Source organism: Cibotium barometz, chromosome 2 (assembly GCF_041138505.1).
Source record: "Cibotium barometz isolate CiBa-2024 chromosome 2, ASM4113850v1, whole genome shotgun sequence".
In the NCBI taxonomy this organism is placed as follows: domain Eukaryota; kingdom Viridiplantae; phylum Streptophyta; class Polypodiopsida; order Cyatheales; family Cibotiaceae; genus Cibotium; species Cibotium barometz.
This window is the reverse complement of record NC_141047.1, coordinates 76,187,918-76,208,415: the sequence shown is the minus strand read 5'-3', so window position 1 is coordinate 76,208,415 and position 20,498 is coordinate 76,187,918. Positions and strand designations below refer to the sequence as shown.

Here is a 20,498-nt window from a genome sequence, read left to right as displayed (position 1 = left end):
ACATCACATCCCATCCACATCTCTTCACATCCACATCTACATCCATTTACATCACATCACATCCCACCCACATCCTATCACATCGCATTTACATCTTATCACATTCACTCACATCTTATCACATCGCATTCACATCTTATCACATCGTATTCACATTTTATCACATCGTATTCATATTTAGTAACATTTTTTACTTTCGATATACCGATGATGGGACTTTTTCAAATTTCTGCCAATTGCTTGGCCTAGTTAAAAGGTACTTTTTCTTTATGGTTATTTTCATATTCTTTCTCAAATTTCTCAAGTGAAATATATTCAATATTCTTCTCTTTGAGTAAAAGATTCATGGGATTTACAAAAATCAATTCTACCCATATTTTCCAATTAAATTTAATAATGCTCAAAATTTTACTTTTGATAAACTCTCATAATTTGAATTATGCCAAAAATTCCTCTTTTACCATTTAATTTATTGGATCTCAATTATCATGGAAATTTCTCTTTTTGCATAAAATAAATTTATAAAAAATTTCTCTTTTTCCATTTAATTACTTGATTCTCAAATATCATGGGAATTCCTCTTTTTGCATAAAAATAATTCTACCAAAAATTTCTCGTTTCTCTTAATCAATTAATTAAGCATAATTATAAAAAAAATATTTCTCATGAATATGATGAAAATTATTCTTTTTGCATAGGATGTCCAATCCTAGAATATGGTAGGAAGTCCTCTTTTAGTAGCATTATGCATAAAAATAAGATATGTGTTAATTTTTAATTTTTTTGCCATAGCTTCGCTGCTATTACAGATAATTTTTAATTTTTCTAGAAAAGAATAAGACTTTGCAATACAATTATGACAGAAGAACTATCCTTAAACTTAAATCCAAATTATGGAATTAAATCATAAATTTACCATAATTTTATTAACATAAAAGCATAAAAATACTATTCTCTTAACCTCTAGCTTAACAAGCTTAGAGTTTGGTTTTGAATTAAGAATTTATCAATGAGGAGCATTCTTTTTCTAAAGAATTAGCCATAGGAATGACTATTCTTTTGGGAGAGAGAGATATATATAAAAAGTATTTAAAATAAGCATAAAGATTAACTTTTTTGTGATTAATCATTAAAGTTCTTAGAGAAAGCTTGATTTGCATTAAAAATAACTAATTAGAAACTTCTTAAGCTTGAGAGGGTTGAGAAGTGAAATCATTTGAGAATATTAACAAAAACCATGAAATTTCTTCTTACCTCTAGGTTTGGCAATTGGTTTAGCGAGTTGAGAAGAAAGCTCCAAGCGTTGTTGAAGGGAGAGAGACGCTCCAAGCTCTCCAAAAGTAGAGGATTTTTAAGGGATAATAGAAAATATCATTATTTTAATGTAATACTGGCATGGTATAGTTCACATATTTTTTTACAAAAGACTAAGGATCTATTTATAGGTGAGGGAGGCCACTAACCAAGTCCAACTGGGTTCTAGAATTTTTCAAGTTCAGTTTGACTCAATTTGGACAATATTTGGACCAGCTTGGCACCCTTTTTTATTTGGTTTGATCCAGGAGAGGAGAGATAAAAATATCACAAATTTTTTGAATTAAAAACCCTTCCACATGTGTGAAATAGGCACCTACCTCAAGGGTTTTCCTTTTCTTACCAAGGTGTCAAAAATGTATCATTATTCCAAAATATCTCATTTTTTAGTAATATCTCTTATTTTTTAACTAATAAACCTTGTACTCAATCAACTCTTCATCTTATGTGAGCATTTACTCATTTTTGGGTATTTTCTTTTATTCTTTGGATTTGTCTCATCCCAACACTTGGATTAATCCTATTGGCCCATAGGAACCTTAATTGGACCATAATCTAAAAATTTCTAAAAATGTAGACCCTTAGGCTAAGGTCCTTTATACACATTTTCAATTAATTCCAAATGCACCCTGGAAAGTTCATTTTGAATTTCTGTTTCAGGGGAATCCATTTTAGACACCAGGAGGATTTTTATATCCAAAGATATCTTAATTTTGGATTATCTCTCTCTAGGCCAAAACAGGGTAAAACAAGATCTTTCTTTTATTTCAGAGAGGGGAATAATTACAAGAATAGAAGGGGAGGTTCTTACACCTTTACACATTAAAAGCTGGAGGGGGAAATCTTACATGATCAAACTTGCCTTTTCTTCCATTCAGCTTTGCTCTTTTTTTAATGAAATGGGTGGCCATCATCTCATCATTCTCTGATACCACTAGCTAGAAGAAAGTCCTCAGCCCTAAACATAGGCATAGGAGGACAACAATAGTCCCAAATCAACATCAATCTAATAGCCTATAGAAGCAAAATACACATCATAGAAGTTGTCTAATAGAGTCTACTTCAAGGGGCCAACATTCAACCCATGACTTCCACTATCTGCAAGTCTATTGGTTGATATAAATAGGGTTTTATAGCCCTCAAGAGATTTGGGGATTTCACAGATGATTGAGAAATTAGTATTCAATAACTTGAGAATTTGGGGCTTTTCTCCAATATGGAGAAATTCATCAAATTGGAGATTCAATGCTTGCAACGATTTGTAAAAAATTCAACATTAAGCCTCTGGCATCAAATTGGAGCTTCTGCATTGATTAAAAATTAGGATTTTTCCTTGTTGCTCCCAACTTATGTATATACAGGCTCTCTGCCTTGGCCCCTATACCTAAAAGGATAGCCCAAGTGTCTATTACTTGGCAACACTAATGAAAAAGGACACATCTTCATTGGAGCATCGCTAGAAGTTTCCATATATCTAAAGTTTTATCTATTTCCAGTTATTAGTCACGGGTTATTTGCGTGAGATGTCCCCCAAAATTTAAATATTTTGTAGTCATGGGTTCTTTGCCCGAGATGAGTTATCTACCCAAGATGTCCCATTCGAATTTGAAAATTTTGTAGTCATGGGTTGTCTACCGGAGATGTCCCATCTGAATCTTTTGGGTTCCTCTTTTATAATTCTCCATCTTTAACTTGCCTTGAGAAGGGGAGGGGTATTGGTAGATTGATGTAGGCTATCTTTTGTATCCCGAGGTAGGACATGATGTCTGAGTCTTATCGCATTGAACCATGCTACATTAGCCTCTGAGCCATGCTAGTTTGGGGGGACCATGCATGATTGAAGTGCTTGGTTTTGTGTGGAAGTTTCCTTATAAAAGTAGGAGACATAGTTTGAGGATTCTTAAGTTCATGACTACGTTATGTGTGATGTAAAACAAGAATCTAAATATAATGCATGTGATGTTACATCTTTCAAGCTCCATCTTATCCAATTACATTCACCCTATTGGTATTTTAATTAAGTGACAATTTATAATTTGAGTTTATCCCACATAAGTTGGTTTGGTAAAAGTAAGAGTGGCATTTATGAGGTCGATGAGATTCCATCATATGCATGTATGATATGAGTATCAACTTTTCAAAAGATACAAGCTATACCTACCCATTGCACAAAGTTTTATCTGAAGTGAGTTTCTTGAGGGTCAAAAAACTTATTGAATTGTATAACTCATTGCCATTTCCCCCCTCTTTAAGCCCCCCATGTTTCATGTTTCTAATTTATTAAAGATATTCAAGATAGCACCATGTGCATAGTAATCCATTTTTTATATTTATGATGTGAATTATTTGACTTGATAAAACAGAGCAAGTGAGTAGATTTAGGAGAGTTAAAAAAGATAATTTTGGTTTGGAATGGATCAAAGTATTCGGTGTCAGTTTTATGTCAAATCATTAATACTAGGTAGTCATTTGACTTAGCCATCATCTCTTTACACATCAATATTTTTGACCTAGCTTCCACCTCATACTCCTTACATGGTGACCCTATTAAACTTTTCATTAGCTTTTATTATTTGCATCTTTGTTAGAGAATATGTGAACATGTGACATGGTTGCTCATGTAGTTTTCTAGTGCTAGAGCCTTGGGTTTGTAAGCAATTTTACATGCATCCAAATCATGATGAAGCAAACAAGAAGGTAGGATCGAGGAAGGCTCTCTCATGTTATGCAGAGTCCTTTACTGTTGTAGAAAACTCCATGGGCTCCTCTGAATAGTAGGATACCAAGTGTGTATGCCACACTAACATTAGAAATGAAAACATTGTTTCTTGAAGTAAAATAGTTACAGATGAAGAAACTTGGTTCTTGATTCTTTGGGGGTTTACACATATCGTGTGATCCTTAATATTAAGAGGAAGTTGACGTCATCTCATTCACCAACTCTAAGCACAAGGGTGATGCCCAAATCTAAATTCATCTTATCTCTTACTCTCTCCATTCCAGCTACTAAGAGACCTAGTGGTTTCTATTGTAGCTAAATGTGGAGTAATGTGTGTGCCCATGGAAGTGTCCATGATTAGGCATGGGATGCTCACGCCATGTGAGGGCTAGCTTATGGGGACGGGACCACAACTTGCCATGAAGGAGAGATTGGAGCATCCTAGGCGAGCCCTAGACGCTAGGGAGTAAGAAACTCACTAGGAACTTATTGATTGGAGACGCTCAAGCCTCAAATGATGAGAGAGAGAGAGACTCTCTCTTCTCTCTGAGCACTATAGTCGAGGACACAGCCTTGTGATCAGGGCCTAAATTTGACGGGTGCCTATGAAATTTTTTATGACAGGCAAATTTTTTTCCCTCCTTTCGCTTGACAGGTTTCAACAAAAAAGTTCTTGTCAAATGATAGGTATATTTACATCAACACAGATACCGTAAAAAGAAGACATATAAAATAGAGAATAACCTACGGACCGCCGGCTCTCTTTAAAATCACATTCATGCATATCTTGCCGGTGCAAAATCCCTAATCATCAAAAGATATCAAATAAAAAACCACTAGATCACAATAAACCTCGAACAAAAGACAGAAAATGTGAACAATCATCAAAGTTGTGCAATCCAAAAATCACTCTAATGGCATAGCTCTCCTCTTTTTTGCTTTACCCCAAATTTTCTATGACAGGCAAATTTTTTTTTCGAGCTTGTCGTTTGACAGGAATTTTTTTCAACTACCTTTTTTGACAGGCAAAATGGCCCTTGACAGGAAAAACAGGCGTCAAATTTAGGCCTTGCTTGTGATTGCGAGTATGCGACTTCATTCACGCACATTGATTGAGGAGAGAGAGAGAGAGAGAGAGAGAGAGAGATGGGTAAGAAAAAGGAGAGGGGAGTCGGGACTCGGCGGGAGGGCCGGCACTGATGTTGATGGAAGGCCCTGGAAATGATAATTATACGAGGGACGGGTAGGGTAGGCCCCAAACACTTGCCACCGACTAGAAGTGTAGGCGGGGGCACGTGCACATCGATCAGAATGGCATGTCAATGTCAAGGGCAATGGCAATGGCGACACAGCTCGGGACGTCTGAGCGGTAAGTGAAAGCTCATATGGCCCTTGCTTGGTTAAAAGTTAAAAACTGATGAAAAGATAAACTAAAAAGAAGTCACAGAAAGTGAAGAGCCGAGCAGTACAATCTACTAGTAGCGCTTGCAGCAGCAGCAGCAGCAGCTGCTCTGACGGGTGTAATTCGTGCAATGTGCCAAGACGTGATCGTCATACACAGCTGTCTTTGCCAACCATCAAGCTGTTCCAGCGCCCCACAAGCCCGCATCACACACACGCACACGTTTCATACACAGACACCCTCGCACCCACCAGCAAGAAAGCCCTTCTCCTCTTTTACTTTTCTTCCATCCACCAATGCTGTATACCACCACCAAAACGAGACCTGCAGGACATACCCATCCCGTATACACACAGCAGCTTATATTAGCATACACAACAACAGGGTGAAGATTGAAACCCCTCGCCTTGTCTTGCCCAAATCTGTCCACATCCCGGATGATGATGAAGATGGAGTGGATCAGGCCAGTATTCATCCTGCTCGGCCTCCCCTTCCTCCTCTCTGCTGCCCTGGCACTCACAAACTCAGATGATGGTATGCTAATTTGCTTCTTCCCTCACCCATCTCATTAAGAGAAGCAATTCAGTGCAGTCATATGCTCGAAATTATCTCCTCTGTCGATTCACCCGTGTCCTCCCATTGGTATTTTTTTTTGCAGTGGCGGCTCTCCAAAGCCTGTACAGCAGTCTCAGTTCAACCGGCTCCTTGACATCCTGGACCTCCAGCAATCCAGATCCGTGCGGCCAATCATGGAAGGGCATCCAATGCAGCGGCTCTGCTGTCACTCAAATGTAAGACTTGCTTAGGAATCTTTCATCATTGCCGGTCATCTCAAATGGAGGTGCTTGTGCTACGTATGCAGAGTACATGTACATGTTGTGTATATCCTACATAGGCGGGTGTGCTTTGATTGGCACAGAAATCAATATACAGAGGTGTACGTGTCTTTATAGTACACAGGCCGATGTACTTTTTTGGTGTTGTTTGTGCAGCAATCTCTCCAGTCTCGGTCTTTCGGGTCAACTTGGCTACAATATGGGGAAGCTCACTTCTCTCACTGTCATGTACGTCTCATTTTTTTGAGCTAAGAAAGCTGAGTTCATAGATATTTTGAGACCTTATCTCAAATTGTGGCTTAAATGATAAGAATCCTTGACCTCTGTCAATGCAGGGATTTCAGCAACAATCAGATATCCGGCAATATACCTTATTCTCTACCTCCCAACCTTCAGACTTTGTATGTTTACCTTATCTTTCTGCACTACACAATCATTTTTGTTTCACACTAGGTATAATCCTTTAACTTCTCCTTGGAGATTTATCATTTAATCTCTCACCTTTGTTGTTCAACTTGAGCAGAAATCTAGGAAACAACAATTTTGCGGGCAACCTGCCGTATTCGATTTCTGCAATGACAAGCTTGGTGTACCTGTAAGCTCCAGTTAACATGTTGGCTGTTTTAGGCTTATGCTTTGTAACATATCAAGCAGAATGATAAGTAGTGCAATAACATATGGGACAAACAAGTGCAGGTATGCTGGCCACAATCATATGACTGGTAGCCTTCAAGACATGTTTTCGAAGCTCAATAGCCTGTCTGTCCTGTAAGTTGGATTCTGCCTTGTCATGTAAAGATGCTTTTTTTTAAAATAATTTGAGCAGATTGTAAGTAGAAGAAATCACTGCATTGTCATATAAATAACAACTCCACCCGTACACTAGTCTTGCAAACCTCATGCAACATATGAAAACCAAGAGATGGGACAAAAAGAACCTGGGAGGAATGCTTTCCCCTTTGCCATCGGGAACGATCTCTAACCTGCCCTCATTGTGAATAGGGATAGTGGACTTGTCACCAATCAGGATGTGACCTACGTGCCTCCAAAGATCCTATAATAACTCTCGGGAAGGAGTCGTGTTTGGAAGCACCACTGTTTAGAATCCACTCCCGAGTGTCCCTAGTGGTGAGTCCAAATGCCTCCCATCTCGAAGAAGATGAAACGCGGGTGTCCATATTTCCAAGTGCACAAAAGCTGGAGTCTTCACGGTTACTGCAGAGGAATTTGCACCCTGTTCGGTGCTTCGCTTAGGACATTTTATCCAGTAGTGGCCTTTCTCGCCACAATTGTTGCAGGTTCTCTTTGCCTTCAAGGCATCACGATCCATGTCGGGCTCTTGCTCGGAAGACTTCGCCTGTGAAGAGTTCCCTTTGCCTGTACTGCGGCCTTTTGACCGCTGGCTAGTCAAGGCCTCAGAACCTCCGTCCTGTGGAGGGTTTGTAAAACGCTCTTCCTGGTCCAAGACCATAGGCACAAGCTCCTCCCACGTGATGGTGCTGAGCCTGCCACTGGTGATCAAAGAGGAGTAGAAAGCTGAGTATTGAAAGGTCAAATGAGACAGCAAAGTGATGGCCATGTCTTCTGAAGATATCTCCTTTCCAGCCTGAAGAACCTCTCACTGAAGAGCCTGCAACTTATTGATGTGCTCCCGCATCGTCAAAGACTTTGCAAGATTCATTACCCGCATCTGCTCTTCCAAGGAGATCTGCTTCATGGGTGATACCCTATTATACAGAGAAGCCAAATGCTACTAAATCCCTTTGGCCAGCGTCATATGCTTGATATGATTTATCACTTGTGTTGTGCAATTAAGAAAGATGAAAGAATGCACACGGGCATTGACACGATCCCGCAACTGTGCTTGAGCCTCCTGTTCTTTCCGAGTAGAGGGTAACAGCTCCTCGTCCTCCAACTTTGGCCGTGGAACACCAATAATAATGAAATCAGCCAAGTCATAAGACTCCAATACAGACTCCATCATAACCTTCCAGATGCCATAGTTGGTCCCGTTCTATTGTCGACCCACCGGGAATGTGGGGAGAGTAGGGATCTTCACGTGCTTCTCAGCCATCTCAAGCAAGTATGCCATCTCGGGGGGGTTACTTTGGTCTTGTGAAGGGAGGGTGGGTGGGAAAGAAAATGAAGAAGAGGTTGCAACTAATATGCAAGGTGGTTGTCCAACGGTAATGGCCACCTTCTACCCAATCTCCAAGTCCTGAATAGCCCAAGAGATCTCCAATCAGCACCAAAAACCCAGCAGTCCCGCAAGCACCAAGGTCTTTAAGAAATAGTTCAGCAAGCTCTCCGAAGTCTCCAAGCTTCAAGCCACCTGGGGCTCTAATACCATGTCAGAATACGCAACGGATATGAGACAAACAACTGAGAGCATACGCAGCAAGACTCCACGATGAAGATGAGCAAACGCAAGAGAGAACCACCAGCCTAAGAACGCAGAACTGAGTGTGGAAGAGCAAACGCAAAAGAGAGAGAGAGGAGTTGTATAAACTTTGCTATACACAATAGATCCGGTACAACTACATGAAGTGGGGTTAGTAGTGGTATTTATACCACCCTCCCATACTGGTCAGCCAACAAACAAAAAGGCAGCCAACTGGTTGCTGGACAAGCTCATGAGTGTATACAAGTAGTTAGCAAGTAGGGGGACAATCGGCTAGGTACAAGGCTCAAGTCGGCCAGACTAAGGCTAGTACAACTCCAGGCGGCCAGCAAACAACAGCCCCACGACCATGAAAATAGGGAAAAGATACAGAAAGTGGGAAAAAATGGAGGAACACCTAAATGGGCGGGCACACCCACAACAGAGGCCCTAATGTGTAGTGTACAGACAGGAGATGACTGCTAACAGAACAGTCCCAAGCCTAGGACTCAGCACAAACGTGGCCAGCCCACCTATTTATAGGTGGGGAGAGCTGGCCGACTGGACATGCTATAACTGGCTGACTGGGCATAATAAAGCTGGCCGACTGGGAAAATGCATCTAGGCTGGGAAAAATCCCAAAAAAATATGTAAAATAAGGGGTGGCCAGCCCACAATCAAGGGCCATGCAAAAGGGACCAAAAGGACACCAAACATGGGCAGAAATTGGGGATGAATGTGCTAACACTTAGGTGGAGGGATCTATCCCAAGGAATTTTGCGAACTTAACCGCACCTCGAATAGTGATAGTTGTGCTTTTGTAGACCTTAAGATCACTCAATCATCTTCAGGCTTCATAGTAGATATTTATGACAAATGATTACAACTTGAATATGCTAACTTAAAGATCATTCGGATGCCACACTTTTCTTCCAATATTTTTGCTACAGCTAAGTATGGTGTTATCTACTCTCAACTTTTTAGATTCTCTTGTCTTCGCTCTACTAAATTTGCCTTTATCTCTCAATCATGCCATCTTATTTTGTTGCTTAGTGAAAAAGGTTATAGTTTCAATAAAATTTTGAAAAAGGTTCGTTCTTTCATGAATGGTAATAAGTTTATCTTTGGTATTTCAGCTTTTGGAATGTTTAAAATGATATGGAGTAAGTTTATAGAAGTGGGGAGTTGAAAAGCCCACTTAATTCATAATTCAATGCTCTTTTTTGTAAAAGTAGCTTGTTTTAGCTTAGAGTAGGGTTTGTTGTTTTAACTTAGAGTAGGCCTTGTTTAGTCTTTTTGTAATTCTTTCTCGCTCTAGCTTAATATAGACTTAGTTTGGTTCTTTCCTATGTTTTGTGATTCTTTGTTGTTATACCTTAGAGCAGACTTTGAGTGCTAGTCTGTATCATGGCTGAGTATTCCCATCACCTCCGGAGAGTGATAGAAACTCAATTCGCTGTTTTTATAAAGCATGTTCTTTTGGACTAACCATATACAAACCTGCACCTACTCTTGGGCACTGATGACGTGAGTAGGGACGTCATAGCTTATTGCCATTCTATGCATGATAGAGTTGATGAACCTACACTTCATGTTCGTACAGACATTGGAGTTAATGGTTGCACTTTTGAGTCAAAGTCTTTTTTAAAGTTTAGCTTAATGTTTGGTTCTAGCTCTTAAGTGCTTTTTAGGTCTAGAGTTTACAGTTCTTTGTTTTGCTATTTTGTGTTATTGTTTAGTATCTTAGCTCAAAAGGTTTAAGTTCTTATTAAGAAGAAGTGTGTGTATGCTTGTGTGTGTGTGTTTTTTTTATTTTTGTATTTTTTTAAATTTTAAAGTTTCTTTCATTCATGTAATTGTTTTGTTTTTTTTTCTTGTTTTCTTGTGTCTTGTTTTTTGTTTTGTTTGTTTGTTTGTTTTTGTTTTTTGTTTTTTTTGTTAATGTGGTAGTTAAAAGTCTTCGTTTAATATTATCTTTTGATTTCCTTCCTTAGTGGCTAGGTTTGTTAGTTTATTTATTTTTGATCTTTCAAATGCTTTGTTTTTGTCTTTGTCCTTTTTCACTATTATTTCTTTCTCAAATCTCTCAATCCGTAAGTTCAGATTTTTCTGACTTTATGAAGGTATATATGAAAAGCAGAGGGGTTTATGTACTGCTAAACTGTTGCATATGAATCAATCCTCTGATTTTAATGCATTTGGTGGGGGGAATTTGCATTGATGCAGTGACTTGTCCTACAATACTATATCAGGCCAGTTGCCTCAGTCCTTTTCGACTTTGTACAACCTAACCTCCTTGTAGGTTCTTATTGACAACCTTCTTTGAAGTTTGAATCATTCAAGTCCTCTTAGGCTTGAAGGAAATTCAATTTAAATGTTGAAAGGCTAATTTGGTACCCGTGCACGCCGCAGGTATCTGCAAAATAACCAGTTTACAGGAAGTCTGAATGTTTTAGCCAATCTTCAGCTTCAGGACTTGTGAGTTCTTACCTTTTTGAATACAGCAGATACACTGGTGTGTGTGTCTGACTAGCTTTCTTAGGGTGGCTTCACAACATTTTAGCAGGTCTGGGCATTTGTGGTCCTTGGAGGCCCTGGAGGCTGCCTGATAAGTTGGCTGTCCTGGTAGCATGTCCAGGCTTGCAAACTTACCAGGTGGCCCTGGAGGCGGTCTTACCCCCTGGATGCAATTGCAGCACTGAGATGTTAGTAGCTTTTTGACATGGGTATTGGCTGAGGGTCAGTACATGCAAATGACATCCTTATCATGCCTATGTTCAGGAATGTTGAAAACAATCAATTTACTGGTTGGGTTCCAGCATCTTTCAGCTCCATTCCGAATTTGAGGTGAGTTTATACTTTCCTTCAAAAAAGGTGTATGTTAGTGATCGCCATCTATTTATACATTTTCACCTTTACAACAAAGTTGCTCTTTTTGTTGATTAAACAGGGATGGTGGAAATTCTTTTAGCTCTTCTCCAGCTCCTCCACCGCCACCTTATACCCCACCTCCCCCTGTTCCAAAGTCGTCCCCAAAGAATTCGAGCCCCAAGGGTTCATCCAAGAGTTCTGAGGGCAACAAATCTGTCATTAATGGTGGAGCTATTGCTGGAATAGTGATTGCTTGTATTCTAGGAGTCATGGTTGTTGCTCTTATTGCAGCATATTTCCTTCGGAAACCTCGAGATAATTTCAACGATGAAGAGAAGTTACAATCGACAACTCCGGTACTAGGATCACTTACACCTGATAACCAAGGCAAGTTTTTGTACAAACATTTGTAGTTGGACAGAAACTAAAAATAAAGTTTTTAGTAGGAACAATCATTGTTATGAAGCATGCTTTTGCATGCATTCTTGTCTCCAGAGCTTTGCTAGTTAACCAAGTACTGCTTGCCTTAGCCTCGTTCATTGCCTCTTGGTGGTGCTTCTCTTGTGGATGCATTGGTGAGTTGCAGAGATTGGTCCGTAACTTTCTTTGGTCAAGTTTGGATGGTTCACTTGTCGCATGCACCCTGCATAGGAGTGCTATGTGACACACTGGCTCTACTTCAGTGCAACATTCATCAATAGGATTTACCTTTTAGGAATATTTGTCGTATGCCGTGATCCCATTGGGAGGCCCAGTTTGGGACATGTCAGGCATGAGCTACGTAGGCCAGACTCCATAAGCAGCGCTTATCATTCTCCATTTTTCATTCAGAGTCGGATCAGTTCCCAGCAGTTACCAAGCAGTTTGGTGTGCTAAAAGCCTCCAGCTTCCTTGTGCAGACTTTCAGCAGCATTCCCAAGGTTTCCCTGAAGAGTCTTTTTAGCATTCAGCCAACATATGTGCATTCTTGAAGAGTCTGTTTAGCATTCAACCAACATATGAGCATGCATAGTGGTCATTGAAGAGCTATTCAAAGGAGCTTGGACAACATCTAGATCAACCTGCATTCGGTCTACTTCGTCCTTGCGTTTGGCAGTCCTCAGTCATCATTCATATTCATTGTAAAAGTTCTCCAAAGAAATATAAGCAAATACTCTTGCTTGCAGGAGGGGTCGACTACTATCTACGACAATCAACCTATTGCATGCTACATCACTAGACACTTGGGCTAGAGTGGCTTGGGAGACTGTTATCTGTCCCATACATGAAGAGGGGCTGAATATTGTAGATTTGGGTATATAGTGTAGGGTATTGCTTTGCAAGCTAGCGGTCAGAGCATTCCTCCTAGGCACCGAGCCTTGGAATGTTTTTTTATGTTTCACATTTCCAATTGTACACCTCGTGGTGGTGGAGATTGGATGCTGAGTTTACGTTTCATTTTCATCAAGGTAGATTATTGGCCACCTTCTTCTCCACTTATAGTTGCCATTATCAGAGCCTAGAGTTGCGTGAGACCTTTTTTGAGACAGAGGCTTCCTACATTAGTGGATGAGGCTGATAGCTGATAGACAATCCAGATTGTGTGATGACCTCATTAGAGATGAAGTTGGATGACTTTTGGGTGCGTCCGGATATATGTAGTGATGTGCATTGACAGTTATTTTAAAAGTCTCCCTATGGATCGGAGATTTGTATCTACCTAGCACCTCAGAGAGAGTCTTAGACGAATCAATCAAATTGATGCAGCTATATCTCATGAGTGGATCACTCACTGTCCGTAGTGCCAGGCTTCTTCTACTTGGGCAGATTCAGAGGACTCCTACTCTCAGGCCACGCTGCGAAAGCTATAACAACAACCGATTCGAAAGAGGTTCTCACGTAGGCTTTGTCAGCACTTGTAGGAGCCAAATCTCAAGGTTGGCATCATGCGAGGGTAAGAGCGAACCAATGCCATCATCTCATGTAGCATCACTTAAAAAGTCAAAGACATGATCCATTGCATCAATAGGTATATGGGCATGAGCCAAACCATACACCATCTCGTGTGTAAAACCCTCTATGTATGTATGATGATCTAGGATAGCAATATGGTCATCAGCATCATCATAGTCATCATTGAAAATAAGAGACATCCCCACATGAAAGATAAATGGTAAGAAAGATATATTAAGCGTCTGCTAAAGACCCAATGGGCCTATGAGACCAGTGTGATACAATAATGTCCATGGCATATCTCATTATGAATCGGAAAAAAATAAAAATAAAAATAAATAAATAAATATATATATATAGAGAGAGAGATAGAGAGAAAGAAAGAAAGAAAGATATATTAAGCGTCTACTAAAGACTCAACGGGCCTATGAGACCAAAGTGGTACAATAATGTCCATGGCATATCTCATCATGGAATGGAAAATAAAACAGAATGAAAACATAAATATAGCTATCTCACTGGGGTGATACAAAACTGTCCATGGAAACTCGTCATGGAATACTAAGAACATAAAAACATGGGAGCAACATCAGCTCCGAGTCGATGGTATACCACTCTCCAAAATGTCAAGCATGGGGTTGACGAGTATGGCCGAGAGATCTCCCTCAACTATGTCACGTGGAAAGGTAGCTTGATGGCGGTGGAGCTGTCAGAATGCGCAGCGGAGATGATGACCAGATCTGGGAATATAAGAGCAAAACGCAATGCAGAAAATAACATGTAACTTTGCTCTATATTCTTTGCATGTTGCAGAAACCACAAGATACACAATCTTGCCTCCCAAGGAGTCAGCTGCAACCATGAGCTCAACTACTTCATCAGGAAGCTTCCGTCCAATCTGGTGTCCATCAACCAAATCAATGAACCATTCCGCTTTTGAGTCAAAGAGGCATCACACTGCTCACAAGGATCAACACTTGTTACGGTGCAAAGCCTAGTCCTGGAAACCTGCTGAAGACCACGCAAGGCCTTCTGAAACCTGTCAACCATCCCCTCTGAATCCGGAACCACAAAGCCTGGAGAATGCACCTCCTTCTGCAAGTAATCTACTGCCACTTGCGTGGCTTTTCGAAAGGTCCCTGTGGAAAGAACATCCTCATCTACAGGAGTTTCTTTGTCCCGAATACTATGAGACATCAGAGCATAAGTTACCTGTTCAGTTTCCTCTCATTGACGAACACAAGAACTGCCAACATCAGTACTGGAAAGTTCCTGCCAACTGCTGCCATCAACTGGCAAGCTATCCACCATCTGGTCCCAGAAAGCCTGCACCTGCAGCGTATCCACACTTAAGTGGCCATTACCAGACTGCCGCTCATCACAAACCTGATGTAACTTGGTTGAATACAATGCTAATCAATACACTTAAATACACTAAGATTTGAAGGACACTTGCTCAAATACAAAAAGTAAATTGCTGAATTGACAAGAGACACACAATGAGCCGGAACGGCCGACCCCTTCCTTGAGTAAATTGTATTACGATTGGAGAAATTCAATACATAGCTTCACAGGCATCCATTGCCAAATCCTCCATGCCAATGCATATGAAATTCAGCATTTAGAAAACAATGGTATGTCGATGTAGATCACCAAGGAGCTGCCTTGATGCCCGGCCCGACTTCAGTGCCCATATTCTTAACCATTGGCTCTATGTTCTACCAAGCAAGGTAGCAACATCTTCAAGAGCACATAGGACAAGAGAAATACTACACAGGACGGCTAAACAAGGAGTCCTGTCCTTCTACTGAATAAGTAATGACAACACATTGTCCAATTAGCTTACCGGTCTTCATAGAAGTTGTTGCAAGCGGAAGCCTTCGTGTTGGAAGCTTTAGAAGTGTTGATATCTTCGATTTGCCGCAATCCTTCGCGACAAAAGTCTTCAAGAGGATGAAGGGAACCCTGGGAAAGCTTCCCCTATGGTTCAACTTGAGAAAGGAAGGATGAAATTAGGGTTTTTAGCAAAAAGACAAGAAATTACAGCAAAAATGAGAGTTGTTTTGTTGAATTTCAGTCATTGGGAATGAGTAGGAGAGTGATTAGCACTTGGAAACACTCTTGGAAGCTTGGAAAACACCCTAGCAAGTTGGGTATGGCTATGGAGAGCTTGGAAATGGAGAGAAATGGTGGAAAAACAGAGTTTTCAGCCTCCAAAAATCCTCATGAAGAGAAAACACGAATTTTCTCTTAATAAGTAAGTGAATTGGGGTCCAATCAGGTGAGGGGACATGGGGAGATGCCCATTTATGAGTAAAAAGGGAGGATCAGGTCCTGGACATTGAGTCTTGTCCGCCTCGAGACTTCAGTGAGTGTGAACTTGGAAGCGGTCATAATTTATAAGTGACTTTTGGGCGCCCAAACTTTAATGAAGTGGGAACGCACTCACTTATAAATATTGGCTAAGTCCTAAGGGCTATTTGAGCCTAGATTGGGTAATACTTACCACCTGTTCACATGCCACACAACCATGTCAGCAGATAGTTTCACACACACGGTTCACGGGCGGGCGTCCCCTAGCCCGGAACTACACATAGGTCATGCAGGCATGAAAACAGCATGCAATTTCATTTGCAGGCAAGCACATAGAGATGCTATGCAATGCAGCATTGCCATGAGCAATTTCCGTTCATGAAACCATATAAGACCAGGCGTTTCCAGGCAAGTATATGCGATACCAGACCCAGTGGAAAGCCAATTTTCCAGGCGTTTCCGGGCATGTACACAAGGCACAAGTCCCAGCGGAAAGCCAAGTCCTCTAGATATTCCGGGCATGATAACATCAAGTCCCAGCGGAACATCATATCCAACTATACAGCATGACACGTGTCAATCACATGCATAGGCACATTCCACAAGCCATGGACACCAATCCAATATGTACATAGTGTGAAAGCAAGAGTGAACCATTCGGGTGGCCAAATGGTGACACCTGTCGAAGATGGAATCTAAAAAGGACAGCTACCCCTCCAAAGCCACATACTCTTCCTGATATGCGGGTCTCGCCTCGGAAAGCTGACTCCCACTCATACCCGGCCTGTATGGTAAGCCCCTCTCAGGGCTCTGATGAGTCTCTGTATAAAAAATGACATCTCAGGACAGCACAGGTACGAAATGGACAGCGCAGCGCACAGCAGCAAAAGGGCAGGTGTAGGGGTTGCACAGGTACGACATGGACAGCACAGAGCAGCGCAGTGCATAGCAGCAAAAGGGGAGGCGTAGGGGTTGCACAGGTACGAAACGGGCAGCACAGAGTGCGTAGTGCGGGGCACAGGTGCAAAACGGGTAGAGGGCGACCATGCACTGTGTTTCTTGTGGCTGTCGTAGTGCAGCAGAGCAGGGACGTGGAGCACAGCACATGTACGAAACGGACAGCGCAGCGCACAGCAGCAAAAGGGGAGGCATAGGGATTGCAGAGGTACGAAACGGACAGCACAGAGCGCGCAGCGCGGGGCACAGGTGCAAAACGGGTAGACGGCGACTATGCACTGTGTTTCTTGTGGCTGTGGTAGTGCAGCAGAGCAGGGACGCGGAGCACAGCACAGGTACGAAACGGACAGCGCAGCGCACAGCAGCAAAAGGGGAAGTGTAGGGGCTGCACAGGTATGACACGGACAGCACAGAGCAGCACAGCGCACAGCAGCAAAAGGGGACGTGTAGGGGCTGCACAGGTACGACACGGACAGCACAGAGCAGCGCAGCACACAGCAGCAAAAGGGGAGGCATAGGGGTTGCACAGGTACGAAACGGACAGCACAGAGCGTGCAGCGCGGGGCACAGGTACAAAACGGGTAGAGGGCGACTATGCACTGTGTTTCTTGTGGCTGTCGTAGTGCAGCAGAGCAGGGACGTGGAGAAAAAGGCTCAATGGGCCTATGAAATAAAAGATGATTACAAGATTCATGAAGTATCCTTGTCGTGATATTGAAGAGAAAAAACTGTGGAATAATTTGAAATCATAATGACTAAGATAGCCGAGTACTCGGATTAGTGCACCTAGCAATAGGGATAGTGAAGTCAGAGGTAGAGAGGTATAGAGGGAGAGAGAGAGAGAGAGAGAGAGAGTGGTTTGAAAACAATTGAACCAGCCAAGCTTAGAGTTGTATCTTAAGGGATGTAATTAATGCACGTTGGTTCTTTATTTCTTGCATGAAGACAAGTTCTTGTCTGGTCTGTACTCATAGTTTTCACCTATCGAGCAGTTAAGGAAAAGCATGAGTTCAGGGCAAGCCTCTTGCCACTAGAGACGGTATTAAAGCCTCCACCGTCAGAGAGCATCAAGGAGCCCGTCATAGAAAAGGTTTCAGGGAGGAAAGCCTCCAGCAGAAGGGGGAAGAGCCCAATTTCTGCCTCAGCTTACTCTGTTGCTGACTTGCAACTTGCTACCAACAGCTTCAGTCAAGAGTGCCTTATTGATGAAGGTGAACTGGGTCCTGTATACAGGGCGGAGCTTCCAAATGGCAAGGTACGTGTGCATACAATATATGTAGATGAGAAATGGAATCCTGTCACCACTTTGCTGAACATGAATGCGTGTGTTTGGTTATTCTTAAGCGATAATGGTTGTCCCGATGGCCATGATGGGGTCTTATCTGTGCAGCTTTTAGCAGTCAAGAAGATCAACACGTCTTCGTCTTTATCAGTCCAGAAGGAAGAGGATTTTATGGAGATCATATCTAGTATTTCACGTCTCCGCCATGCTAATATTGCAGAGTTGGTTGGATATTGTGTTGAGCATGGTCAACGCCTGCTGGTATACGAGTACTTTAGCAAAGGGACATTGAGTGATATGCTTCATATTTGGGAAGACTCAACCAAAAGAGAACTAACTTGGAATGTTCGTGTTAAGATTGCGTTGGGCATGGCTCGGGCTCTGGAGTAAGAATTGTTTTGTTTTGGACTTGATTGCAATGTTGGAAACTTTTACTCTATTCACACGGGCTTACTTGGGCTATGTTTGCATATGGGATATAGGTATCTCCATGAAGTGTGTCAACCTGTCGTTGTCCACAAAAACTTCAAGTCTGCCAACATCTTACTGGATGAGGAACTCAATCCTCATCTTTGTGATTGTGGGATTTCTCCGCTGTCATCTACTTCCGAGTTGCAGGTAGAACAACTGGAAGATTCTCTTTAAATAACATTTAAACTTTTCAAGGTAGCTCAATAGCAGCATTTTCTGTGCTTGTGCTATTAGGCTTCTGCCATGGTGGGTTCATCTGGATACAGCGCTCCAGAGTATACCATGTCCGGAGTATACACGTGGCAGAGTGATGTATATGGTTTTGGCGTCGTCATGCTTGAGCTTTTGACAGGACGCAAGCCCATGGACAGGTGACTAAGTTTTCCTGAACAAAGGAAACATTTGTTTTAAATGCATACATGCTATTCCTCACAAACATGCTTTGCTGTTTGGTTGCAGCACAAGGCCGAGGGCAGAACAGTCATTGGTAAGATGGGCAACTCCCCAGCTTCATGATATTGATGCTTTAGCAGATATGGTTGATCCTTCTTTAAATGGCATGTACCCCGCCAAGTCCCTGTCACGTTTCGCGGACATCATTGCACTATGTGTACAGGTTGTACTTCAGCCTTTTCTAAGATCTTTGGAGTGCCTGAACCTGTTGAAAGTGAATGACATGATTTGTTGTTTATAATGTTCTCCTTAACAGCCTGAGATGGAGTTCCGGCCACCGATGTCAGAGGTGGTCCAGTCTTTAGTGCGGCTAATGCAGCGGGCAACTCTCAACAAGAGGAGATCTGGTGAAGAACAAAGGGGCGCAAACACCCATGATCAATCAGATGTTTAACATGTCAGACCACTAGCAAGGTCAAAGGCATGACACCGCCCAGGTCCTGATTTGAGGAATATAATGCCAGCCAATTGCACAGTGGGTCCAAATTGACTGATATGGTTTAGGGAAGCAAGTGATACACTACAGTTCCACCCAGGGCAGTCGATTCTTTAGTGAGGGTGTATATTGATATGGATTTACGAGTCTGAAGTATGGCATACCCATGAGAAGGGTGTATATTGATATAGTTTAGGGTACAAGGAAATCAATATTTTCTTGGAAACTATTATTCTTTCCATTTATTTGTTGCTCATTCCAATAATTGTCGAGCCTCCTTTGGCCATCGTTCTTTCCAGTTAAGGGCTGTTCTTTCCAGTTAAGAGCCCTTAGGCCCGTTACACATACACCACCGCCCATGTATATGGGCGGGGGAGATTGCCTGCCCAAGAATTATGGGCGGTGGATACCCCCACCACATCAGCATGGGCAGGCAGGGGTATGGCGATGTGTAATGGGCCTTATTTTATGAAGTTCTAGATCCCAAGCTGCGTAATCCACCATTTTTTTGATGATACAAAATTGTTTAGAGTCGTTCCATTGTTTGTGCAAGGCCTCACATGAATGGAGAATGAAGATGTGTTAACTTGCAACATCGTAGGTTTGGAAGAATGTTGGCATCTTGCAACCCTAATTTTGAATCAGCCTATATGTCATGAACCATCTTGATGCTAGTATTTGACTATTGGTCTTTCGTGGTCTGTGGTATCTTTCAAGGGGCTTGCTCCCAAGCTACAAGATAATGTAATGCCGTGACTCGTAATTCCAATGCAACTTCTTATTCATCTGCTTGACCAAGGCATTCAGTTCAATACAAAATACCTGCATAGGTGCTTTTTTTCTCTTGAAGGAGCAGTAACTTGCGTCCATGTGGTTCTATCTGCATTGCTCTCAATTGATGTCTTGATCCATGGAACTTCAATTCATCCATTCAAAGTGGGTCGCATCATGCATATTTATTTTCAGTTTCACGAGGAACGGACTTCTGATGTCCTGATCCACGCAACTTTAGATGCATCGCATACAGCCATTAAAAGTGAATCTGTCATATGCATATTGCCGTCCAAGCCCAGAACCTTCTCCAGGTCCACGAGGACAAACTGATTAAGCTCACATGCGAAACAGGCTCTTT

The 20,498-nt window shown here is 41.8% G+C and overlaps 1 protein-coding gene across 1 annotated transcript; it reads left to right on the top strand.

The window, feature by feature from the left end:
- Positions 1–5,135: 5,135 nt before the first annotated feature.
- On the top strand, positions 5,136–19,631 carry LOC147641485 (protein STRUBBELIG-RECEPTOR FAMILY 8-like). The gene is made up of 16 exons (XM_086821834.1): positions 5,136–5,969; positions 6,094–6,226; positions 6,428–6,499; positions 6,607–6,672; positions 6,795–6,866; positions 6,968–7,039; positions 10,878–10,949; positions 11,064–11,129; positions 11,433–11,498; positions 11,602–11,909; positions 17,717–17,979; positions 18,115–18,392; positions 18,489–18,624; positions 18,712–18,848; positions 18,937–19,093; positions 19,187–19,631. Exons 1-16 carry the CDS (start codon positions 5,873–5,875, stop codon positions 19,322–19,324), a joined length of 2,133 nt encoding a protein of 710 aa, XP_086677960.1. The 5' UTR covers positions 5,136–5,872; the 3' UTR covers positions 19,325–19,631.
- The last annotated feature ends 867 nt before the right edge of the window (positions 19,632–20,498 follow it).